Source organism: Micromys minutus, assembly GCF_963924665.1.
Source record: "Micromys minutus genome assembly, chromosome: X".
Classification (NCBI taxonomy): domain Eukaryota; kingdom Metazoa; phylum Chordata; class Mammalia; order Rodentia; family Muridae; genus Micromys; species Micromys minutus.
The window spans coordinates 57839793-57865623 of NC_137970.1; the positions used below are offsets into that span (position 1 = coordinate 57839793).

At 35.7% G+C, this 25831-nt stretch overlaps 1 protein-coding gene across 1 annotated transcript in view; it reads right to left on the minus strand.

Moving 5' to 3' along the window:
- CHM (CHM Rab escort protein) overlaps positions 1–25831 on the minus strand; it is a 130005-nt gene that overhangs the window by 51974 nt on the left and 52200 nt on the right. Inside the window, exon 8 of the mRNA XM_080910309.1 lies at positions 24618–24843. Coding sequence (XP_080766435.1) covers positions 24618–24843 — 226 coding nt within the window. The remainder of the gene's footprint in view (positions 1–24617; positions 24844–25831) is intronic.

A 25831-nucleotide genomic window follows, 5' to 3' on the forward strand; every position in this document is an offset into this window, starting at 1 on the left:
GAATCAGTTGCTTAGTTTCTTTACTGCAGTTTCAGAGGTTTGGTTCTCATCACCTATATCAAGAGGCTCCACAAGTTGAGAGGGAGGAGGAGGGAGGAGGAGGATAACATTTGAAATGTAAATACAGAGAGTATCCAATAAAATAATTTTGAAAAAAATAAAGAGGCTCACAACCATTTCCAACTCCAATAGCAAGGGCATCTGAGACCCTCTTCTGGTCTCCCCAGGAACCTACATGCACATGCTGCAAATATGCAGGCATATAGAAATGAAAATGAGTAAAGCTTTAAAAAGTAAAGTAAATGCAGCCACATTTTGAAATTTGGCAAATCTGAGTATATTGATTTAATATTTCCTGTCTTTCCAAATTGAATCCTTTTGGATGCACATAGGCAGTTGAGTAGGGATTAGGTAATATTTTCTGGTATACAATACCAGTGTGAAAGAAAACTTATACTTTCCTTACACTGAGAAAAGTGGAATAATGCAATTAAGAACACAATAGAGCCACTAAGCAAAAAGCCACATGGTTAAGAACCTATAGACTATACATTTTATGCAGGACACTAAAGACAGTCTTTTTTTCCTGTTAATCTTGCTCACCAATAGGATGGCAAATTTTGCAGTAATCTTTGATGTTAAGACATTATAATCTATGAGATTAAGAAAACAGTCTTCCTATTTGGACTGTTTAGCTGTGTTTGCCACGGTATTCAGACTTCTGATTTTGGCAAGAGCATACTGATATACAGGGAATGAGAGCATAAGACAAACTCAACTGATATTTTAGCAAAGAATCAAGGAAAACGAAACATGTGACCATGTGAAGATACGGAGGAAGAATATTTCAACCAGAGCAAATAACCACCAGCACTTGAGGTATAGCATGGCTCAGTGTATTTTAGAGAGTAGAAAATGACTAATAGTGCTAAAATATGGGGGATAAAGATCATATGAAGCAAAATCATAAAAGAAGCAAGGGATCTGATAATGCAAGGCCAGAACTGGGGCTTTTTTTTTCTTCCTTGTTGTAGCCACCCAAAAGTTGTTCATGTTTCTACAGATTAACCCATCACCGATGTCCTACTGATTCCACTGTATTAACCTAGGAGAGAGTCATATTTTGGTCTGATACTGGCACCCTTTCTGGGGTAAACAAACAGTTGTTTATTTCTCAAGAAAAATGATTGGATTTCTAGTTAGTCTGTCTGTTTGCTTTTTAAAGATGGTCTTTGCTACTCAATGGAAAATTATCTGAAGGATGAGAGAGGGGGGAAAATCCCATCAATGGATGTCATCCATTTTTGGAATGAGTGACGACAATGACCTGAAGCATAGTAGTGATAATAGAGACAAGAACATAGAAAGATTGGGGCCACAATTAAGACACAACTGCTAAAGAACTGGATATGTAAGGTGGAATGCAGATTAATTAAGAACAGTTCAAAGAAATGCATAAAGTTCTAAGTATAGTGTCTCCATTGAAATATGTAATAATTAAATGCACTTTCTCAAGCCTCCTACTCAGGCATTGGAATTGAAGGAGCATCTAGGGACACTTACTCTCTAACTTTCTACCTACAGCTGAGCAATTAATTACTAGAAAAGTTAACTGCTACTATTACCAATAAGCACTGTCTCTCAGCTGTGTCACCATCAGCACTTAACACAGTACATCCTCATTTCCAGATGGGGAATACACAGACTAGTTTCTGTTCCTTGAAGAAGTCACCATGGGTTGGACAGGACACAGTACTCTTGATAACTTAATAAATTATCAGGTGAATGTATCTGAATCCGGTGGGACTGCTCAGACAGACTTCCGTCCTAAGTGGGTACTGGGCAGACAGGCAGCCCTTTAGGCACTGCAGTCACTCTTAGAAGGCCTAATCATCATGCTTAACTTAGAAAAAGCTGTCCAAAGAGAATGCATAGCCTTCAAAAAGCTCACTCCCAGAAACTGCCTTTATTTCATACATCTTAGCCATATATCTTGCCTCTTCTGTTCTTGGTGCCATTCTGTAGATGATATATTCACTTTTTGCCCAGCTTTTCTAGCTGTCCTTAAATTTAACCTTCTATAGGAAAGTCACAATAAAACCATGTATTGGATGACAGAAACAGATCTCTATTAATGACTGCACCAGGGCTTCAGAATAACTTAGCATAAATTATAGAACACTAGTCATCACTCAAGCCTTAGAAAATAAAGCCTCTACAAAGACTGGGGTTCAATTTGTATGCTTCAGTCACAAGCTAGGCTACAGATCTGCAGTTCACGAGCTGGTACAAGTGTTCCAACAATCAAAACCCAGGCAATTCCTTAATACAGCTTATAGTGATACCAAAAGGACTAGAAATGGAAAACATTAGGGTTTCCTAACTAGTCTTAAAACATAACTTTAAAAAATGCTCTTAGTGACATTTAACTTTTCAGTCAAAACACTATTACTAAGAGCATCGTCCTTTTATGGTGGCAGATCTACACAAACATCATTTTAAAGGACTTCTTTTAAATTGAAGTATATAAAAAACCTTTGTACACTATTCAATTTCCTTTGATCAGTATCTTTTCTCTGCCCCTTTCTCGGGTATGACAATGTACATGATAAACCAGTACATTTCTTGTTTGAATAACTTTTATGTGAAACTTTTTTTTCCATTTGCTACCCCAAAACTGAAGATCCAAATTTCATAACACAGAGATAAAAATAAATCTATTCTTTACAAATATAAGAATATGCTTGTCTCCTTAATTTCTAAGACACTCCATGGTTATATCCAGTATCATATGGCTATTTTTAAGTGCAGAAAAAAAATGACCTAAGCTATATGACAATTAAATTTCCCTGCATAATGCACTACATTTATTATCTACTTATCTGTTGCTGGACATCTAAGCCTATTTATTTCCCATTGTGAATAGTATAACAAAATAAGGCACATATAGATATTTCTGTGATATTTTAGTTTAATAGTCCTTTAAGTATATATGCAAGCATCTTTGATTGAATGATGGTTCTATTTTCGGGTGTTTTCGAAATTTCAAAATTTTGTTGAGAACTTCATACATAAATACCATTACCATCATCCCCACTATCCCTCTTTTCCCTCTCAACTTCTCCTTTATTTCCCTCTAACTCCTTCTCAATTTCATTACCTCTTATTACTGTGATATCTGTATTCTCTCTTATGATACATTCTCTAATGATTATTACATGTATGCCCATGTGTGTACATACATACATACACACACACATACACACACAGACACACACACGGATTTGTTTAATGTTATTCGCATGCATGTGATTTCATAGATGACCACTTAGTACTGGTTAACCCACTAGGGGGCTCTTCTTAGAGAATATTGCTCCCTTTCTCAGGAGTTACTAATTGCTACATGTTCTTTTATGTTCGTTTCTTAAGGAACCTCCACACCGACCTCCACAGTCCCAATATGGATACATTTCCACCAGCAATGCTTATTGATTTTTCTTTCCTACATCTTCCAGGCATTGCTTGTTATGTGCATTCTTTATGACAGCAGGAATGGACAGCTTGAAAACATTTTCTTAAGTGTAGTTTGCCAGATGGAGAAAGATAAATAGCACATATTTTCCATAGATAAAGAATATAAATTTAATATTGTACATGCATGCAATTGTGTGCATGCATGTGCAGGACATAAAAGTAAAGAGCGGGTTCTGAGAGCAGAGGAAGCTACTGAATGTGGGAGGGAAGAGTCAGGGTATGGGAATCTATGTAATAAGGAAAAGGAGATCTCTATGGAAGACAAGGTGTTTGCAGCAACAGACAGCAGGGAGGGAGCCAGCGGGGGATGAAAACAATGAGTACAATGTATAATTCCATATTTTTTAAAATGCTATAACAAAATCATAATTTTGTATGTTAAGTTTAAATAAAGATTTTACAGTGAATAGCCAATACTCCAGTCTTCTGACCTGTACTATAACTCACAGGTCCCTTTCACTATTCAAAGTGTGGGCAGACAGCTGCTCTTAACATTTTTCTACTTATTCCACATTCATATTTGTGGGATTTTCCTTCAGTTAATATTTTTCAATTTTGAAATTTACTATGTATATAATAAATCTCTAAGTTTCAACTATAAATTGGAAAGCAGATAACCACTGAAGTGGGAAGTTACTATGCTGACTCCCTATCATTTAAAACAACATTTCATAATAATAAAAAAAAAAGCCCTGAACATTGTTTCTATAAAAAGCTCACCTTGCAAGTAAGAGCTCAATTAAAGCACACCTTTCCTTCCTCCTTCTTTCCTTGTTTCCTTCCTTCCTCCTTCTTGTGCTTAAACCAGACTATAAGCATGAACATCACCCCTGACCCCATGGTGAGAGAGGACTTAATTTTGAAAATAGTTTTTGATACAAAATGTTACCAATGGCATTTTGAAAATTTAAATGTTCATTGGCTCCCTGTTCATTACACCTTATTTACTCCTGTGTCAAATAACTTTCAGAATATCGAGGTATATTGAACACACATTCACTGAGAGAACTTTGGCTCCAAGTGCATACGTAGCTGAAGATAGCAGTGTCTGGCATCGATGTGAGAAGAGTCCTTTGGTCCAGGGAAGGCACATTTTTCCAGTGTAGGGGAATGCCAAGGCAATGAAGTAGAGATAGGGATAGGAGCAAGTGCACCTTTGTGAAGACAAGTGGAGGGGGAGCAGGAATGGTAGGGGGAGGGGGAAAGGGAAAACATCTCAAATGTAAATACAGAGAGTATCTAATAAAAAAAGAATGTCAAGCTATAATTCTCTCACAAAAACCTTTCCTCCTGTAGATTCTATATTCAAGAATTCCCCCCTTCTGTAATTTATTAGAAAACTGACTTTCATGATCAATTAATCATTTGCCTTAATGCTCTGCCACTCCTGCGCTACTTCTTGCATGTTTCTACTCCACATGGCAGCTCATATCCTTTACCTGTCTACTCTAAAAACAAAAGTTCAAGACAATGTTGTCAAACTGAGATGGTTCAAAATTCCATCAGGACCCAGCTGTTTGCTTGTTACCCCAGACAGTATTTTCATAATTTATCCTTTGTTAACATACATGAAGTTATAAAGTCAAAGTAAAACAGGGAGTATTCAGCTGTGTTAGGCAAAACCTAGCTAAGGCCTTCAGGCCTCCTTCGTATAACTGTTAATGGTCCTAGCCAGGGACTGAAAGGACAAAGGTCAGCTGCTATTCACCTACACATGGACATTTGGCTGAAAACAAATCAACCAGTTACTCCTTACTACCCTGCCCCAGTTTCTCAACTGTGTTAATTTTAGAATGAATATGAACGAGTAATTCACAGATTTAGCTTTCTGATAAGCATAGCAAAGATGGTATTCATTTAGCAACTGGAGGAATACTAAAGATAAAACTATACAGTCCTGATGCAAGGCCGTTTAGAGGAAAAGGAAGTCAGTATAAATTCAGGAAAGCAGGAATTACATATTTTAAGAAGTAAAGGAAACCTTTGAAAAGGTTCTCTATTACAGAACCTGCAAGAACTTAATCTCCTTACCTAAAAAGGAGATGGTTTCTAATGGTCAGATTGTTGAAGAACTAAGAAATGGAATAATCGAGACTCCAGATAACAGGCTACCTTTTTCTTTTTTTCAGTAGAGGGACAGATTTTTAAAAGCAGGAAAAAGACAGGCATGGTGCATGCCTTAATCCCAATACTCTGGCAGCAGTAGGAGTATCTCTGTGAGCGGGAAGACAGTCTGGTCTACAGAGGGAGTTCCAGGACAATCAGGTCTGCATCACAGAGGCCCTACCTCAAAACCCCCCCCAAAAAGGTAAAAATAAAATAAAAAGCAGAAAAATATATGAAAAGGTCAAGTTATTTAGGCAAATGAATACTTGAATGACTTGTATGAACTGGGGAAAAATCAAAGAGGGGAAGTGTGTATTCACTTAACTATCTTTTCAAGACTTATAAAGGGGGCTGGGAGGATGGTCTCAATAGCTTTCTGGCTACGTAATGTCCATGTTACAGGTTTGGAAAGAAATGTGTCTCAAAAAGTAAGGTGAACAGGGACTCAGAAAGACACCAGATATAGACTTTTGATCCCACTTGACTACCAACATACATGTGATACAAGTAAACATGAAATATATGGAAAGAGCGAAATGTATTTTATGCTCTGAGATGTCCATTTTTTAAAAGAAAAAAACAACAGGATTTTTTCATATCCATCTATTCTAGTGATAAAAAAAACTTTTAGAAGTGTCTGTGATTTCAGACTTACATCATTTTTTTCTTTAGATTAAAAAATCTAAAATGAATACAAAACTGATGTAAAATTTCTAAGATTAATTAAAATTTAAACTTCATTATGAATCTATATGTATTTAGGATGTTCACACATTTCAAATTATCTTAAAGTTATTTTTATAGTTACTTGCCAGTTAATATCAAAATAATTTTCGTACTTTACAGGAATTTTGCGGTTCTCAAATTAGCCCAAAGAAACTAAAACACAGAGAGCAGAATATTGATCGTCTCTGAGACTAGTGAATGATTCTTACTAAGAACATTGAATTATAGAAAATCTTCGCTTGTGGGCAGGGCTTTCTTTATAAACTTTCCATTTAAAAATGCTATTTTCTCCCATATACAATATTTAAATTACATATTAACTCAAACACACACACACACACACACACACACACACACACACATTTGTTTTCTAGTTTCACAAGCCTTGGCCTTTTTTCAAAACCAAATTCACTTCATTTTAATAGATTCTGGCAGAATGTAATGCTTGACTGCACAGAAACATTGCTAGGGCTAATTTTTCAGTATAATCAAGTATATGACAAGCATGGTCAACACCTACTGTTACTATACATGAAACAGACAGCTCAGCCCCAAGAATTCCTCACTTCTCTCATTTTAATAGAAGGACTTAGAAACTGTTTTGGGAAAAACATGAAAAACCTCATTTTAGAGATTGTTTCAGTTATTATAAACTGCCCCTACAATTAAGAGCTGAAAAACATTCTGAAAGCAGCATAATATCCATACAATATATTATTCAGATGATTGTGTATATTTGGAGTACATCCAAACCCTTTGATGTTATTAACCTCAAAGAACAGACAGTGAAGCAATATAAGCCTAATTAGTAGAGTACAGTTCCAACAATGAGTCAGATTTTACTGAAACTGCATACCAACTCTGGACTGAATTTCAACTTTGCCCTGGTGACATCAAATAGTATTATAGATCAATTAAGAGTCATGAAACATTTTGGCTTCTAGCCCTCATCATACATAGCCTTTAAAAAAGCAATTTCAGTTCCTATCAAGGTAGGAATCAGCAGTTGTAATTTTTTAATACAGCTGCAAAACAATAGGACCCATTAATAGCTGAACTTTTGACAGCACTATTCAAGATGATTTATGAGTTTGTATATAATTTGATTATTCTATTAATTCTGCTGATTACTGCTTCAGCTAATAAACTGAAGGTCACTTCCAAAATAAATCTTCATTACATTTCACAGAAAGTAACTGCCTCCAACTAGTTGTTTTCTTTAATTAAAAACTAATGTAACAAGAAAGAAGATAGGCTTCAGGGTCACTCATCTGTTGTACTGTGTGAATATAACATACACAAGACAATACAATACAAAGTATCCCTTTATCTAACACCTTAACTACAAAAGTATTATATTTATTGATGCTAATACTTAAATTTCAAAACCCAACTGTATTAGTGTTTTACAATTAAAAATATATAAAAGAATATCTAAAAATAGTCCCTAAATGTATATTATAAAATATAAAGCATTATTTTCACTTCTAAAAATATGTAAGTGACGTTCTGCACATGGGAAAGGAACAGTGGGTCACTGCTTTAACCAGATCTTTCCTGGAGGCAGAAAGAGACTGTCTATGCTCCATAAGATAAGTAATGGGCACAGGGCCCTGAGAGGTTGGAGGGAGATCAGAAGAAAAACAGTCAGGGCTCATATTAATACATTACTCTTATTTAATCTACTTTTACACACAGAACATTCTGTGTCCTAGATTTAATGTTTTATTTTATTATTTTTTAAAGTTCCCCAGCCCTTCAGCTTGAGGTCCGATCATCAAAGCTGATGAATCATACAACTGTATCAAACCAATAAAGCAAATTAAATGATGCATATTTTCCCATAGAAGTAAGAAGCAATCCTCAAATTCAGGAAATAATATTTCAAAAGACTGAAAGTCTGAATATAATAAATTATAGAGGTGCAGTGATACCACAAAGAAATAGGCAGCAACCTTCATGCAACCTCAATTGGACTTCTACCACATATTACATTAGTGTGTAACTGCTCTGATATACTCTGAACCCACCCCTGTATAATATATAAAAAAAATTCTACATTCCAGCTCTGAAAGTCCTGCTTCAAATTTAGCAAGATGCTGTTCTGTCATACTCTGGCACTACCCTCAAATGTAACCTTCCTGCGATACCCGCTACCCACCATCACCTACCATATGTCCTTTCCAAAAATTATCACATGAAAAACGCATTTTTCTCACAGCACATTCACTACTATTATTTTATGTCTCTCAATATTCTCTCAAATAAAATGTTCCTTCAACAGTTTATCTTGAACATCTATCAAAACACTGGAGTATTTTGTATTAATTTTTCTTAGTCTAAAGTTGCATATGGTACAGCAACAAGCCTGAGTTTATAGTCAGTTGCTTACCTAACTCACTTGGTTGGAGAGAGGATTCATAGGCCTCAAAACCACCAAAACCAATGTGTATTGGCCATAGGAGACAAGTAACTAACCCCACTCTTATTACTAAGTCCTTCTCATGTCCAAAAGGACATATTTTTCAAGACAAAACAGGAAAGAAGTGCACTACACACTTAAGTGAAAACCAGTTCCCCCTATAATGGAAGAAAAATGGTCCTCTTCTGCTGAATGTGAAGATTGGGAAAGGATGGGGATGTAGTGGTGAGGCAGAAAGTGAACCCACCTAATCAGATTTAGGGATTCAGTCTGTGGCCAGGGAAGATGCAGGGAGAGAGAGAATATGGGAAGCAGAGAGGAAAGTAATACAATCACCCTTTTGTTCTAGAAAATTTCTGTGCTACTTTTCTATCAACTTGACACAAACTATAGTTACCTACCAAGAGGTGTAGTCTCAATTGAGAAAACTCCTTCATCAGACTGAATGCAAGTCTGTGGGGAATTTTCTTGGTTAATGACTGATGAGAGAGGGCCCAGCCTACAGTGAATGATGCCACTCCTGAGCACCAGTCTGTCTTATGTAAAAAAATCAAGGCCAATAAGTTGATTATGCCATGGAAAGCAAGGGCAAGAAGTGTTCTTCCACAGTCTAGGTCTCGGTTTCAATTAATTCCTGACTCAGGGTTCCTGTCTAAATTCCTGACCCAACTCCCCTCAATGGTGAACTGAAGCACGCAACCCGTTTCATCCTCAAGTTGCTAATTAGTATGTTGTTTTATTGCAACACTAGAAAGCAAACTGGAATAACTTCCAAGCTATATGAATGGATACAAATTAATTTCCTAGAATAGCGTTTTCCCCTAAAGGGACATTCAAATTCTTACCCAGTTATTTGGGTGCCTATTTAGGTATTCTAGGAAGGAAATGTACTACAAACTTAAGTGAAGTTCAGTCCTCCTCTATAATGGAAGGAAATGGTCATTTTCCACTGAATGACAGCTTTGGGAAGAATGGAGATGTAGTGGTGAGGCAGAAAGTGAACCCACCTAGTCAGCCAATAAGACCGCCAGAATCAACTGTGGTGATCAAATGTCATAGCTAGATCACCCTGACATCCATTTGGTCAAGTTATTTGTAGAACTACCCATTTCTTCCAACATCTAAAATCCTTTTATTTTTTCACTGAAGTGTAAGGAAACACATATCAGTTGTTAACAAGACAATTTTTATCTACAAGACCAACGATAACTTACCAGCACTATCTGGCTAAAGGAGTAAGAACCCCATGCTTAGATTGATAAAACTTTGAAGCTCCAAGAGGCCAAGAGCCTCCTGTTTACTGAAGGAAAAACAAGTGGCATCTCGAAGCCTCTAACTTTTCTTATCTGTGTTAAAACTGGTCAACCCTCTTGGGTACATGGCTGGGAATGAATGAGTCACGGAAATATGTGTTGGGTTAGCGGGGTTGCGAGCTACTCATTACTTAACCCCATTCGTTCTCAGCAAAACAAGAAGGACTTGTGTCAGAAGGAACTTCACAGCTACTCAAGTGCCCTGCATTGAGCTTTTGTTCTTGGCTATCTTGTTACCCTGATTTTTGATAGATGCATAAGGTATAAAAACTTAGGTTTATATCACTATATTCTAGTACTCTGATAAATTTCAGAAAGTGGGTGTTTCTTAGAATCTCAAACATAAGATGTTGAGACTGGTAGATTATTATCTTTTCATCTTAACATCTAAGGGACCTTTGAAATCTTTCCAAATGCAATGGTCAGAATGATTTTATCACATGTTACGTGTGATTAAGAGCATGTGCATGAGGGAGGCATGGCTGAAAAGCATAAATACTTGCTTTTTTTTCTGTTGCCTCTGAATATCATCAGGGTTCAGTAAATTTACTGAAGCAAAAAAGAAAACCATAGTTCCATATTTACATATCCTAGGAAAAATATTTTTGACTCAAATAACTATTTCAGAAATAAAAAAAAAATTTCTGTGTAAGTTGTGGTGTTATTTGACTTCCACTATAAAATAAAAACTGTATCAGAGATAGGTGATGCATGATCTATTACAGTAAAATAAAAAGTAGAAGATCAAGAGCTTTGGCCATGCATGATTAATCTGTATTCTATAGGCCTCCCATTAGCTGGTTTCAAGCACCAGCACAATTATGTCCAAAAATATAGTAACTAATACTTTACTGTCCCACTGGGGTTTTTGCCTTTCTACAGGAGGTGGCCTTTTCATATTCCATATCCCCAGTGTACAGAGGCACAGCTACAGTCACCCCATTGATTCCTGGGCACCTCCCTTATCCCAGGTATCTATTTCCTCCTCCAGATACTCCCCACCTCCTCAACCCCATCAATTGCAGGTTTCTACACATTTTTATGACCATCTAGTTATTTCTTCTATCTGTCTCCACACATTATACTGAAACCCACATCCCCTTCCTTCCAGTTCCCTCCCTAGATCTGTCTCCTATGACTATTTTATTCCCCCTTGTAAGTAAGATTCAAGAATCCTCTCTTGGGCATTCCTTCTTGTTTAGCTTCTTTGGGTCTGTGGAGTATAACATGGTACCTATATTTTTATGGCTAATATCTACTTATAGGTAAGTACATACCATCCATGTCTTTTTGGGACTCGGTTACGTTACTTAGGATGATATTCTCAAGTTCTATCCATTTGCCTGCAAAAGTCATGATGTCTTTGTTTTAAATAGCTGAATAGTATTACATTGTATAGATGTACCACAGTAGAAAAATAGAGAAACCAACTCACCCATAAAACTTTCAACCCAAAATTTATCCTGTTTACAAGAAATACAGGCACAGGGGATGAAGTAGAGACAAGGGGAATGGCCAACCAATAATCTGCCCTACTTGTGACCCATCCCATGGGCAAGCACCAATCCCTGACACTATGAATGATACTCTGTTATGCTTGGAGACAGGAGCATGTTGTCCTCTGAGAGGCTCTACCCAGCAGCTGACTCAGACAGATGCAGACATCCCCAGCCAAACTGTGGATAGAACTTAGGGACTCTTATGGAAGAATATGAGGAAGGATTGCAGGACCCGAAGGGGATAGGAACTCCACAAAAAGAAAAACAGAGTCTAACAAACTAACCTGGACCCTTGGCTCTCAAGAGTCTGAACCACCAGCCAAAGAACATATAAGGGATGGACCTAGGCCTCCCTACACATATGTAGCAGATGTGTTGCTTGGCCTTCATGAGGATTCCTAAGAACTGGGATGGGTCAATCCTAAAAGCTGTTGCCTATAGGTGAGATATGTTCTATTATCTGGAATGCCTTGACTGGCATCAGTGGGAGAGGAAGGGCTTAGCCTCTCAAGAGATTAGGTGTGTGTGGGGGGGAGTGGGGACTACGCTCAGGGGAAACCAGACCCACCCAGAGGAGAAGTGAAGGTGATATGGGGGGGAGGATTTTGTGTGTGAGGGAGGGGCATTGAGTAGGATGTCAATAAATAAATGTAAAATAAATAAATAAATAAAAAATCAGAATATTGGGCATAGTACTACCTGAAGACCCAGTTATTCGACTTCTGGGCATATACTCCAGAGACGCTCCAACATACAACAAAGACACATACACCACAATGTTCCTAGCAGCCCTATTTATAATAGCCAGAAGCTGGAAAGAACCCAGATGTCCTTCAATAGATGAATGGATACAAAACTTGTGGTACATTTACACAATGGAGTACTACTCAGCTATCAGAAACAATGACATAACGAAATTCTTAAGAAAATGGCTGCATCTAGAGAAGATCATCCTGAGTGAGGTAACCCAGTCACAAAAGAACAGACATAATATGCGGTCACTGATAATGGGATACTAACCCCAGAAAGCACTGAACACTCCAGAAACAACTTACAGACTGTGTGAAGCTCAAGAAAAAAAAAAAAAAGAAAGAAAGAAAGAAAGAAAAGAAAGAAAAGAAAAAAAATCATTATGCTCAATCCTTACACACCAAGAAAACTTTGACTAATTCCAGGTTACATCCTGTTTTACATGTACTTTATGCTCATTGTAACTAGTAAGATCTTAATGCACATTATCAAAACTTTAAAAAAAACCAAGCACTGACAAAAATGTATTCGTATACTTTTATACAAAAATGCTTAAAATCTGTACATTTATCTTTGTTTTTTTTTAAATAAAGTTGTTCAATTAAAAAAAATAAAAATAATACTTTACTGTTTTGGCATGCAGAAAAGGTAATACTTATTTTCATCTACATTCACTAGTAAAAGAAGTACATAATGATACATATATGAGCAGAATATTGGGAAGAATAAAGTCAACCCTCACAAATGGTGATAAGCCAAGAGTCCATTCCAATGAGAGGAAGAAGTACTACTATAAGGAGATATGAGACAGCAGCAGCTCCAATCTAGGTACTTAGAGCTACTGAAGCATAACTAGTAAATACTCATTATGAAATACCAGAAAGAACAGAAACAATGCAGTCAGAATGTTGGCCCTTGAGATATTAGGCATCTCAGGCCTTTCTATTAAAAAAAATCGAAATTCATACATTATCATTACAACGTAACTTAGAAATTATTTTATTAAAAGTAGCTTAGATATCATAGATTTATGTGTCAAGTACATTCTAAGAGCTTTGGAAATATCTGTTTCCTTAAAACAAACTTTGTGAAGTAATGATTTAAAACATAAAGTTAAAACCAAATTTAAACAAACAAGGTTACTTTAGAGATAATTTCCTCTAGATACAGCTTATGAATATTGGTATATACAAAAAAAAAACTCTGCAGGTTAAGAAAATAATATTTTAAAGTTCTACAAATTCATTTTAAAATAGTGACACTGTTTTCTAAAAAAACAACAAAAACACCCTAAAAATGGCAATGCAAAAAGCTTGAAACGTACAGGTGTTTCAAAAAGGTAAAAGTACAGACATTTGTGCATCAGCACAGTGAATCTAAGTGCACATCATAAAATCCTGGTTAACAACTTCCATGTGGTTTCTGTTACCACAGAACATAACTCAAGATGACAGGAATCACTTAGAAGTAATTTAAAGTAGTCTGATTTCTTAATAGGTTAAGATAGTAGAAAAGTTATATGCTTTCCTATTCATGTCTTTTATTTGTTTAACACATTGTCTACATATAAAGCAGCACTATTTAAATGGTTATGAAAAAACAGTTAATTGTAAAATTCAAATCAGACAAATTTTAGGAGATAAAAGTATTTTGGGATTTCATGTGTGTATAGAACTACTTATACTTGCATACATGTGGAAGGCAGAGGTCAACCATGGGTGCTGTTCCTCATTTCTTGAGGGAGTGTCTCCTACTGAGACTTGCTCCCTACACTGACCTGCCAATGAACTCTGGTGATCCACCTATCTCTGGCCCTCCCTACTTTGGTTTCAAGCAACTGTGTCGGTATTTTTACAAGTATACTGGGGATCTGTATATTGGGTCTTCACACCCGACTGTCACGAAGTTTCACTAATAAACTATCTCTCAAATCCTACAAAAAACTTTTGCATGTGGGTTCTAGGAGCCAAACTCAGAGTCTAATATTTGCATGGAAACAACTCTACTAACTGAGGTATCTTTCCAGTCAAGAACAAGGTTTTACTCTATTTCTTCAATATCATTTAATTTGCAGGAAGGAGGTTGGCTTAAAGAAATAAGGATGAACTAGAAGCTACATTAACTATCTCAGTCTCAAGCTAGGTGTCTTTTATCTATCTAGTGAATAAAACAAAAATAGTTTTGTACTTCAGTATTTATTTTATAATGCCCCCCTCCCCCTCTCTCCCCCTCCCTCCCTCTCTCCCTCCCCCCCCTCCCTCCCTCTCTCTCTCTCTCTCTCTCTCTCTCTCTCTCTCTCTCTCTCTCTCTCTCTCTCTCTCTCTCACACACACACACATTAACTATTCCATCCATTTATATCAATGATATCCCACTTCCCGGTTTCCCTTCCTCCAATGTCCCATCCCATATCAGCTCTCTCTTCTCCCCTTTGCCTATATGAGGGTGCTCAGCCACCTACCTACCCACCCTCTCCCACCCCAGTGATCCAGCCTCCCCCTACATTGGAGTATAACTCAACTAAAATATTTAATTTGTTAAGCCCATACTATGTATCCACTGCATAACAGTTTTCTCAAAATAAATTTAGGATGAGCTGATTCTTTGGGACCTTCCCTGCCAGAGTGAACAATGAAGGCTGACAAGCTCTCTCAAAGAAGACAAGCTATAAAGAAGACTCTCACACAAGCCAAGCTGTAAAGACTTTCAAATGAGAAACTCTACAGACTCAGAGCAGAATACCTGCCTTGAAGTTTAGACCAGAGTTGTAAGGGATACTCTCCAACCTGTTGTACTGCTTCCAGACTGTGCAGTGTGCTCTAGGTTCCCAGCTTCTATGAGATGTTGCCCATGCTGGCGGTAAGGGGGGTCTTGGTTGCCTTAACTCATTTCTGCTCCTATAAGTAACCCAGTAACCATATTCCCATAAGTGACCTGAACAAAACTCATTGGTTCACCATTACAGACTTTGGTGGTACCTGTGCTTTGGTCTGTTGTGGAATCCCTATGTAGGGTGAACAGACACGTGTGTTGTATCTCCACAGGAAAAGTTGTCTCACAACATTACTAGCCAGAGTTTTAACTGTAATGACATATGAGCAAAACGTAACAATTCACCACCATTAAAAACTGGTAGGGCACCCATTTTGTGATAGGAACTACAGAGAGACAAAGATGACAGAGTTTTAATACGCCAAGCAGAGCTATCAACGGAAACAAATTATTGGGTTATTACATTAGTGAATTTTAATGCTACATCCAGTTATATTACCTGAAAAAGTCTACAATATCTAAATTGATTGCACAGTTGTCACCAAAACATTTGTAAGTTAAGGACTGTGAATTTATACAAATTTGATAAAACAATATTCTTCATTTACTTTAGATAATAGAGATATGTTCTCTTATGTCATTACATTTGAGTCTCAATATGTCCAGTGGTAAGAGCTGGAAAGATGGTTCATTAATTAAGAATACTGGCTGTCCTTCTTAAGGACCAGGGTTCGATTCACAGTACCCACATGGAGTTTACAACTCTCTGTAACTCCAGTTCCAGGAAATCCAATGCCTTCGTGGATGCCATGGGCACCAAGCAAACATAGTGCAGGCATTCATGCAGGCAGAACCATAGACATAATTGTTTTTTTTTTTTTTATATAATTTATAAAATTCCAAGTGTTGTAGGTAAGATTAGATTTTCTTTTACCTTTCCCATAATATAAATAAAACTAATGAAGTATTGTGAATTTAAAAGAAATGTTCAGCAATAAACACTTACAAATAATTTAAAAGACAGTCAGAACTTAATTTGGAGACTGTTTTTAGTTTGTTGTTTTACTTGTGTTTTGTTTCATGTTGAATGACAACCATAAATTTATATTTAAAATAATCATACTTTACATACTATTTCTATCATACTTATAGGAAACTGTAGGTATTCCAAAGAGATGGTAAAATGTGGCTTTGAATATTTTTTAAAGCTTTGTACATTAATAATGTATTATCTTCTAGTTCAATCAAGCTAAACTTTCAGTTTCAAAGACCGGCCTTCTTAAAAACATCACCCTTACTCAGGAACGAGCCAGTTATATTTGACCTTAATATATATTCCTGGAAGTTTAAGATCTAGAATATTATACCTATCTAATAAGAGGAGGAAATGAGCTTGGGTAAGTTTTCATACCTCCTATCAGGATAACCTATTACCTGAATCAGAATTGAAGTGAGCTATTTCCAAAAATAGAAGCTTAATGTATTACTTAGCCAATGAAGCGCCAATAAACTCTTAAAGAGTTACAATGGAATCCTGCCCTCCCCACAATACACTTAAATATTAGCAAGAGGTTATACACATTAATTCTTTCCCTGTCAAAATCTGAGGAGTAATATAGGCAAGAATACAAAGCATTCCATTGCTTTATTAACAGCAATGCTCACTGATCTGTGAATAACCTAGAAAAAGAATGAAGATTATTGAGTTACTTAACCAATCTATCCATCCATCACCACAGAACAGGTTTCAGAATGATGGATTATCTCACCACCCTGCCGTTGATCCCAGACAACACTGTCTCCTCAAGGGAGAAACACACAAACAATCATTCAAACATAACCATGCTTACCCTACATCACTTCTATGACAATTTAAACTAGTAACGAGGAAGAAAACTGTTCTTAAAATAATATACAACTGATTAGGTATACTGATGCATTTATTTTGCCTTCCAGAATTCTAGAGTCCATACTAATTCTTGAATTATAGCTTGGGAACTTTCCAAAAAGTTTTTTAAGAATAGTTTATTCTGTGTTGCTCTTGTGATTTAATGAGAATAATTCTCAACTGAGTGCATCTCAGTAATTTTATCATTAGCACAAGGTACAGACTGGAAATATTTTTAAGGTACTCAGAGATTTTGTAAATAAATACAGTTACACATATTATTCAGATAAAACTAGGCATGTGATTTTACAGTATCCCAAGATTTGTGAAATTTAAACAAATGATGACAAACTGGATTTGAAGTTATGGATCAGGAATTTAGAAAATTCCTTTGCTCTATTGAGGCTACTTCTAATTTTTATTTTAAACTGAGATTTGCTTTTTAAATGCTGGCTTTAAGTTTGTGGTATAACCGAAAGCCAAATACAAAAGAGTAAGAAAATTATAATCATATATATTCTTTTAGACTGTAGACTAAGCAAATAGAAAAGAAAACATACCAAACTGTTCAATGTGATGATAATAGGTTACAGAAACCAGGCATGGTAATCCATGATTATAATCCTAGCACTTGAGAGACTCTGGCAAGTATCCATAAGAGTTTGAGGTCAGCTTTGGCTACATACTAAGTTTAATATAAGTCTGGGCTACACAGCAGAACCTGTGTCATAAAAAAAAAAAAAAAAAAAAAAAAAAAAAAACAAAAATAGTAATGTAATTTGAATTTCCTTTCTTATTTATGTTGTGGTTCTGGTAATAGAACCCAAAATTGTGCATAAAAACTATCACACAGTTACAACCAGAGGATTTGAATTCTTTTAACAATAAATAATGGTTTTGTTCTTGTTTTTAAAAAAAATTTGCCCTCAAAATTATGTATCTTACACAGTAAATACCATGTTAGGATTTATATATTGGTGTCAACATAGGGTAATTATTACATTATGGTGTGTATATCCATAAAGTAGGTTTTTCACCATTGAAAATTTAAAGTATGTTTGCATATGCACTCATTTATATAAGGGTGTCCATACTAGAATAGAAGAGGTGAGAGCAAACACAATCAACTTAGTCTAAAGGAAGAATGGAATTCAAAGACAGAATGGGCCTTGTGCTTCTTTATGAAGATAAAGGTTTGTGATCCTTTTGTACCTTCAGGATTTTTTATTTTCCCCCTAAATATGAAGATCTTACATTGCCCAATTCACTTTGTAATATGTATTAAGAATCTCCTACATGTAATAATGCTAAATTTTCTACTTCAATTGTTCTATTGGGTTCTCTCTTTGGCTCATCTACTGTGAGAATGAAGATGATTCTCAGCAAGCAGATGGTAGTCACTCCAGAAAATGTAGACATCACTCTGTCCTATAAAAAACTACATATTATACATTCATACACCACAGTAAATTAAAGCAGCTTCAGACAACTGATAAGTATTACTTCCAAATCTACCTCACATTTTCTCTAGTGTCATTCTATAAATGCAGCAGCAATGGCCATTAATAATCATAGCAACAATAACAACAATAGTAGTAACAGTTAATATTTCCATAACACATGAATAAACATTACTGTAAGAATTTTCCAGATATTAGCCACTGTGTGGTAGATATCATTATTATTCTCACAGATATGGAAAAGAGCAAGATACTAAGTACCTGCTCAAATATGCATACCAAATAAACAGCAGGGCCATCATTTAATCTCATGAGTTCCTGTCACCCAATTCGTATAATTACTTCTTGCCCACATGACCAGGACATTAAGTAGCCATTTGTATCCAACTGGAGAAGCACATTCCAATTACTCTTCCAGTAGTAATGCATTCCAAGTTTTCTGTGTCCTGACCCACATCATATATCTTAATAAATCCCAGAAGCACACTTATTATTCAGTGCTTGAAACATTTTGGTTTCATGATCTCTTAACAAATACTAAATGATGAAAACTCATGTCAGTAGCTCAATTCTTTTGAATCATAGCTGCCTTTGAAAATCTGATGAAACTATAAACTCCTCTTATAAGAAAATGCATGTATAATATTTCACATATACAAATTCCAAGGATCAATGTACTGCAGATTAAGACATTATGATATATCTCCTTTTCAGAAAAAGTTATTGTAGCTTTTGTATAGTCAATGAGCCACAAAAAATGCATTAGGAAGTCTGTATTTTAGCCCCATGTCCTTTGACTTGAATTCTCATTTGTAAAATCAGACAACCAATCAAAACAATCCCTATGAACATTTCCCCCAGGTCTATTTTTCCCAGAATTATAGTTTGATTTTTCTTGTATGAAAAGATATTAAGAGGATTTTCTAAGGCTTATTTGTCACTGGCAATAACAATGAGGCAGACATCAAAAATCCTTATTTAATTCTTTCTGCTTTCTTATGTAATTAAAATACACGTTCAGTTTCTCAAAAATATAATCTCTGGTCATTTAAGACTTTTCCATGATTTTCAGAAAGTCATCCAAATTAGCAAGTGGCTCGTAATGGTTCTAAGAATTGTGTAGAGGAAAAAAGAAGTCCTGGCTATTAAAGAATGACCTGAGTGGATTACTTTGGCCCAAGCAATGTTGCAACCATTATTTGTCCAAAAGGAACTACAAAACATTAAGCAAACTGCATTGATCTACTGATCTAACATTGAACTCTAGACTGAAGGCTTTAAAAGATAAAACAAGGTTGGGGGGGGAGCACAGCAACAGCGAATATCTCAGTCTATATTAAAACTCCAAAATCAAGGCTTACTATCAAATCAGAGCAGCATCTGTGTGCTCCATTTAGGGTTGAGTTCTGACATTATTAATTTAATGCATTCAATAGAAAAGTCCCCCTTCTTTCTGTTTCTGTTGTTCCAATCATCTCAAATAAGGTTGTTAAATATGTACATATCCATTCACATTTTTTTAACATTTGGGTCTCACTCAAGCTTTGTTTTAAAATCATTACTTCAGAGACCAGCTTCAGGTATACAATTTTCCTGCAATAACAGGCAACATAATTGTATTGAAATTAGTTGATTTTTCATATATAACAATATGCAGGGAAATGCTGAGTCTGAACACTGAGCAAAACTGTTTGCTGGTGATAATTTATTTGAGTGAGTGTGGTTTTACACACACATATACATATATATGTTTATGCATAGGTGCAAAAACTGAAACATTCCTACTGCTCATCCTTAAATACTTTTTCACATCAGAAGGACTGGATAATCTAATAGCCAATTTCCCTCTTCTTATTTCCATTTTCACCTCAAACAAAACTCTCTGGGCAGTTCCAATCTAGCTATCAAAACTGAAATCTCAACAAATAAATCACTTGCTGCCAAGCATGAAACACAGGAATTTGATTGCTAAAACCTCACGATGGAAGAAATGAACAAATCACTGCACACTGTTCTTTGACATGGACTTATGTGCAGCAGGACTTGCATGACACATGCACATACACATACAATGAATGAATAAATAAATAAATTAAAGTTTTAGAAAATTAAAATTTGTTTCCACTGTGTTGCTCCACTTCCCAGATTACAGAAGACATGACAGAGTTTATAAAATTCATTCTGAACTTGAAAGTAGTTCCAAAACTTATTATATTATATTATACAGATTGCAATAATGAATTCCTAAAGTAGGAGCAGAAAAAGAACTTATGTTTAGAAAAAAAAAAACTGTGTTTAAAAATCTACATACTACGCACACATTCTGTCCAATGTGACAGAAAAACTATTAACTGACTAATTCATAATAAGAAAAACTGTAAGGCTTGGAAGACTAGAAAAATACATAGTTTCGATGACTTTCTTTCCAATATGGCCCAAATTATATGCTTTGACATATTAATGCCTACTTGGTAGCACAATAAATAAGCTTCATTTTCGTTGCTAAAAAAAATCTACCTACTTAAAATGATAAAAGCCTCAAATGGCATTTATTCATGGAAGTTATCTCTAGTAGTTAAAATGTTATACTGCTTACCCAGAATTCATTTAGGATGCAAGTATATGACTTACAAATGTCTTTGAATCCTTCCCATAAATATGCATGTGCACCATTTAGAACAGTAGCCTTGATGAGAGCACGTTGTAACTGGCTGTGAGAAATGCTTAAGAGGCTTATATTAAACAGAATAGAGAACGGTGGTTAGAAATCATAGAACAGGTGACACCTTATTCTGATAACCTGGTGATAAAAAGCATTGGCTATGATGTATAGATAGTAGGAGTCTTAGTAGTTTAGGATATAAACAGATCAATAGTTACATGAAATTATAGTGCACTATGCAGTAAATCCATTAAAAACTTTGAAAATAATCTCCACAAGCCAAGTTAATGCATTTTTACTGTAATTCACACAGTCCCATGTATTTAAAATATAGTAAGAACTACTTAGAAGATTGATATAATACTTCAGGCATTACAGGGAAAGGGTTGTTTGTTACTTCCAGTATACATGCATTTCATTCCTGGAGAGACTAGTTCAAGTTGGAGAAGATCACATATAATTTACATAAGAAACACTGAAGTTGAATCACAGGCACAATACTTGTAACTCAGTAGAAGAATACAAAATGAAAGTTCTTTTTTTAAAAAAAAAAAAAAGTTCTGACTGACATTTTAGCCTTAAAAAGATTAACCACCAACGTAGGAGAAAATGCTCGTATTTATCTAGGACATAACACATAGATCTCATTATGAAATATTTTCATATTTTGGGATATTTGCAATACATAAAATTTGGCCAGGTATATTAATGATGAGTGATGAGATCCAAATTTAAACATTAAATTTATTTGTGTTTAACACACAGCTAATGAAACCTCTAAAAGTAACTTTATACAGTATGTTTGCTGCATGAGTTTTTAACTATGACCTACAAGAGATCATGTAAAATTCCCCACTTGTAGTACTGTGTCAGCCCTCACAGATTTCAGACTTCAGCATATTAAGGATTTCAAGTTGTTAGGAAAAGACTATTGCATTTTTGCATGACAATTTTTAGATAGGATCTAACTATGTAGCCCAGGCTGGCCTCAAATTTATGGTGATCCAAGATTGGCACAGTGTGACCTGACACTTGGTTGCTGTTTTCTATTCATATAAAGTATCAATAAGTAAATCAGTAGGCTGCAGATCACTTCACAGAGAACTTTTCTTTCTAGTCCTGGTCTTCACCTAGTTTGGGAGGAGCGAATGTGGCAATATAAGAAAAGATAGTATAGTTTCTGGAAAAAAAGCAGCAATTACATGTGAAAACTCTAAAACTCTCTACTTATTATTTTTAACCATTATTTTTTTTTGAGATTATAGTGAGTATGTTTTTCCCTTCCTTTTCCTCCCTCCAAGCTTTCCTGTATATCACTCTACATTCTCCTTCAAATTCATGGCCTTGTTTATAATAACTAATTGTTACTGCATGCATATAAGTATTCGGATATACATATATATTCCTAAATATAATCTGGGTGGCACATGCCAGTAGGATATGCTAAAGAGGCAGACTAAGGAAGATCACAAGTCCCTATTTAATTTCAATTGATGTGATGAAATATGGTCCTAGCACTCTGTCACTCATCTCTACCTTTTCCCCTAGTTAGAAGAGACCTATAATATTCAGAAATTAGTCACTCCCACTCCTATAACCAAGTATTTAGAAAATACAAGCGCAAGAATGCATCCATTTATACTGAAGGAAGGGACCTATGTATGATAAATACCACAGCCAAATTGTGTACACAAGACTAAATTTGAAATGAAAGCCTCAACAATAAGCACTTGGACAAAACATAATGTGTTTAAAAGTTTTGTGTCAGTACTATCTGTAAGTCCAGTTCCAGTGGATTATACACCCTTGTGTGGCTTCCATGGCCATCAGGCACACACATGATACACATATATACATACAGGCAAAACACTCATACACATGAAATTATAAAAGTTCATTCTTGGAAAGTCCTTCTATATGTTTACATGAGTGTGTGTGTGTGTGTGTGTGTGTGTGTGTGTGTGTGTGTGTGTGTATACATGGATGTTCTTCTCTAATACATTTCACTTTATACCCTTACAACAGGATATACTGGTTTGAATGAAAATAATCCTTGTAAGATAGGCCTTGTTTGGAGAGGCTTAGCAGGCGTGGCCTTGCCACGGAATTGTGTTACTGCAAGTGAGCTTTGAGCATTCAGTCTCAGCACACACCAAATTCACTCTGCCTCCAGCTTACAAATAAAGATGGGAGATAGATACCTGTCCCTGCCATCGTAATTGCCACTTGCTGTTATGGCCCCACACCATGATAGGGCTCCTTTCTCTCTGAAAATGTAAGCCTACATAGACCCTTTCTTCCACAAGTTGCCTTAGTTAAGGTATTTTATCACTGCAATATTAAATTTAAGACAGGACTTCTCACTAAATTTGAAGCTAGGTTTGTAGTAGCAACCCATAAAGACCTTCTCAGACTTCTTCCCCAAAAGAAGGTACTGGTTTACAGGTACACAGGAAACTACACTTGACTTTTTATGGGGATCCTGTGGACATGAACTCAGATTCTTTCTACTTATTTATCTCTCTAAAATCCTAAAAAAAAATCCTGAGCACATATATCAAAAGACATGCTGTGTTGGCTAATCTTATGTCAACTTGATACACAAACTAGAGTTATCCTAAAGGAAGGAAACTCAATTGAGAAAATGCCCCTGTAAGATCTAGCTGTATGGTGTTTTCTTAATTAGTGACTATTAGATGAAGGTCCAGCACATTGTGAATGGTGCTATCCCTGAGCTGGTGGTCATAGGATCTATAAGGTAGCAGGCTAAGCAAGCCATAAAGAACAAGCTAGTAAGCAATACCCTCCTAGGTGGCCTCTACATCAACTCCTGCCTCCAGGTTCTTGTGAGGCTTGAGTTCCTGTCCTGACTTCTTTGGTGATGAAGAACAATGTGGAAGTATAAGGCAAATAAATCCTTCCCACCCACGATGCTTGGGTCATGGTGTTTCATCACAGCAATGAAAATCCTAACTAAATACATACAAAAAGATGTTAATAGAAAACAGCAGAAAATGCAAAAGTAACTCATGGTAAATTCCCAATCAATTATTACTATTACATAACAATAAAAATTGTGTTTCTCTCTCTCTCTCTCTCTCTCTCTCTCTCTCTCTCTCTCTCTCTCTATATATATATATATATATATATATATATATATATATATATATATCTGTTATTCGTTCAAAATCAGGCCAAATTGAATATACTGTTTAGATGGAGAAATAAACATTAAATCACTTGTAAAAAATAAAATGAACTATGTTTGCATATACTAACTTTTCACTGAATTTATTTTAAGATGGGAGCATCAGTAACTCAGCCTAGTCTCAACATGCTATATAGCCAAGAGTAACTTTAAACTCCTGACCCTCCTACCTTCACACCCACATGCTAGGATTACAGGGATGAATTAGGCAGCTCACTTTTGTCTAATTTTTATGTTACCCATACAACTCTTCTGGAAGATATAAATCATAACTTACCTGCAAAAACACTGGGGAAGTTCTCCTTGGCCATATAAAGGAAACAGAAATGGAGTATTGCCGTACCGCCCAAGACACTGAAGAAACTTTTTAGTAGCTTTGAGACCATCTACAGTACAGCTTGTTGTCTCTGGTGTCATTGCAATTGAGTGCAGGACAAAATACTGTAGGTTGGGGGTTAATTTTTGAGTTTTTAAATATTCAGAAAATGTAGTTTCCTCATATGCTATGAAAAGCAAAATGAAAATTTATCAGTTAAAATCAGGCTTATCTCTTATGGACTAAAACACCAGCCACTGAACACACAATTGATTTGACCTATTATTAATTCAGTTGCACATGTAGCTGAAGATAGCAGTGTCTAGCATCAATGTGAGAAAAGGCTTTTGTTCCAGGGAGGGCATGTTTTCCCAATGTAGGGGAATGACAAGGCAATGGGGTGGAGAGAGTGACTGGGAGAGGGAACACTTTCATGGAGACAAGTGGAGGGGAAGGGGGGATAACATTTCAAATGTAAATACAGAGAGTATCTAATAAAATAAAATAATAGAGTAGGAGGATTAAACCTCAGCATCTCTAGATCTGGAGGTTTCTTCTATATATGATACAGCACATATCAACCAAATAAATAGCTCAATTTCCTACGTAAAAGCAGCCCAGAAAAATAACAACTAACAAGTTATTAAAATATTATTATTATTACTATTGTTATTATTATTATTATTTGTAGTAGTAGCAGTAGTAACAACAACAAAAACAAGTTCAAGGTGAAATAACGAAAAAGGCATGTCATATACCAAGAATCAGGTAACATACTGTATCTCAAGAGCCAAGTCTTACATTCAATTCCTGGTGCCACACACGATTTAAATAATCAGTTAACACTGTTTAATTTTAAAAACTTAAATAGGGGAGCTAGTGTGACATTCTTGAAATGTTGAAAATATTTGCATTGTAGCTACTAGCTGCATTTAGGTACCAAGCACTTAAAATATGTCTAGCATGACTGAGGAACAAACTATATAGTGTGTCATTTGAATGAATTCATATAGTAGCCTTTGCTATAGCTTACTAAATGTAGCAGATAGAATACATTTTAGAATAATCAGTTGTTTCCCAAACTGAGGAAGCATATTAAAATTAAAATCTCTAATCATCAGAAAATACAATCATTAATAATCCAAGAGCTGGTATTCACAGATCATTGTGCTTAA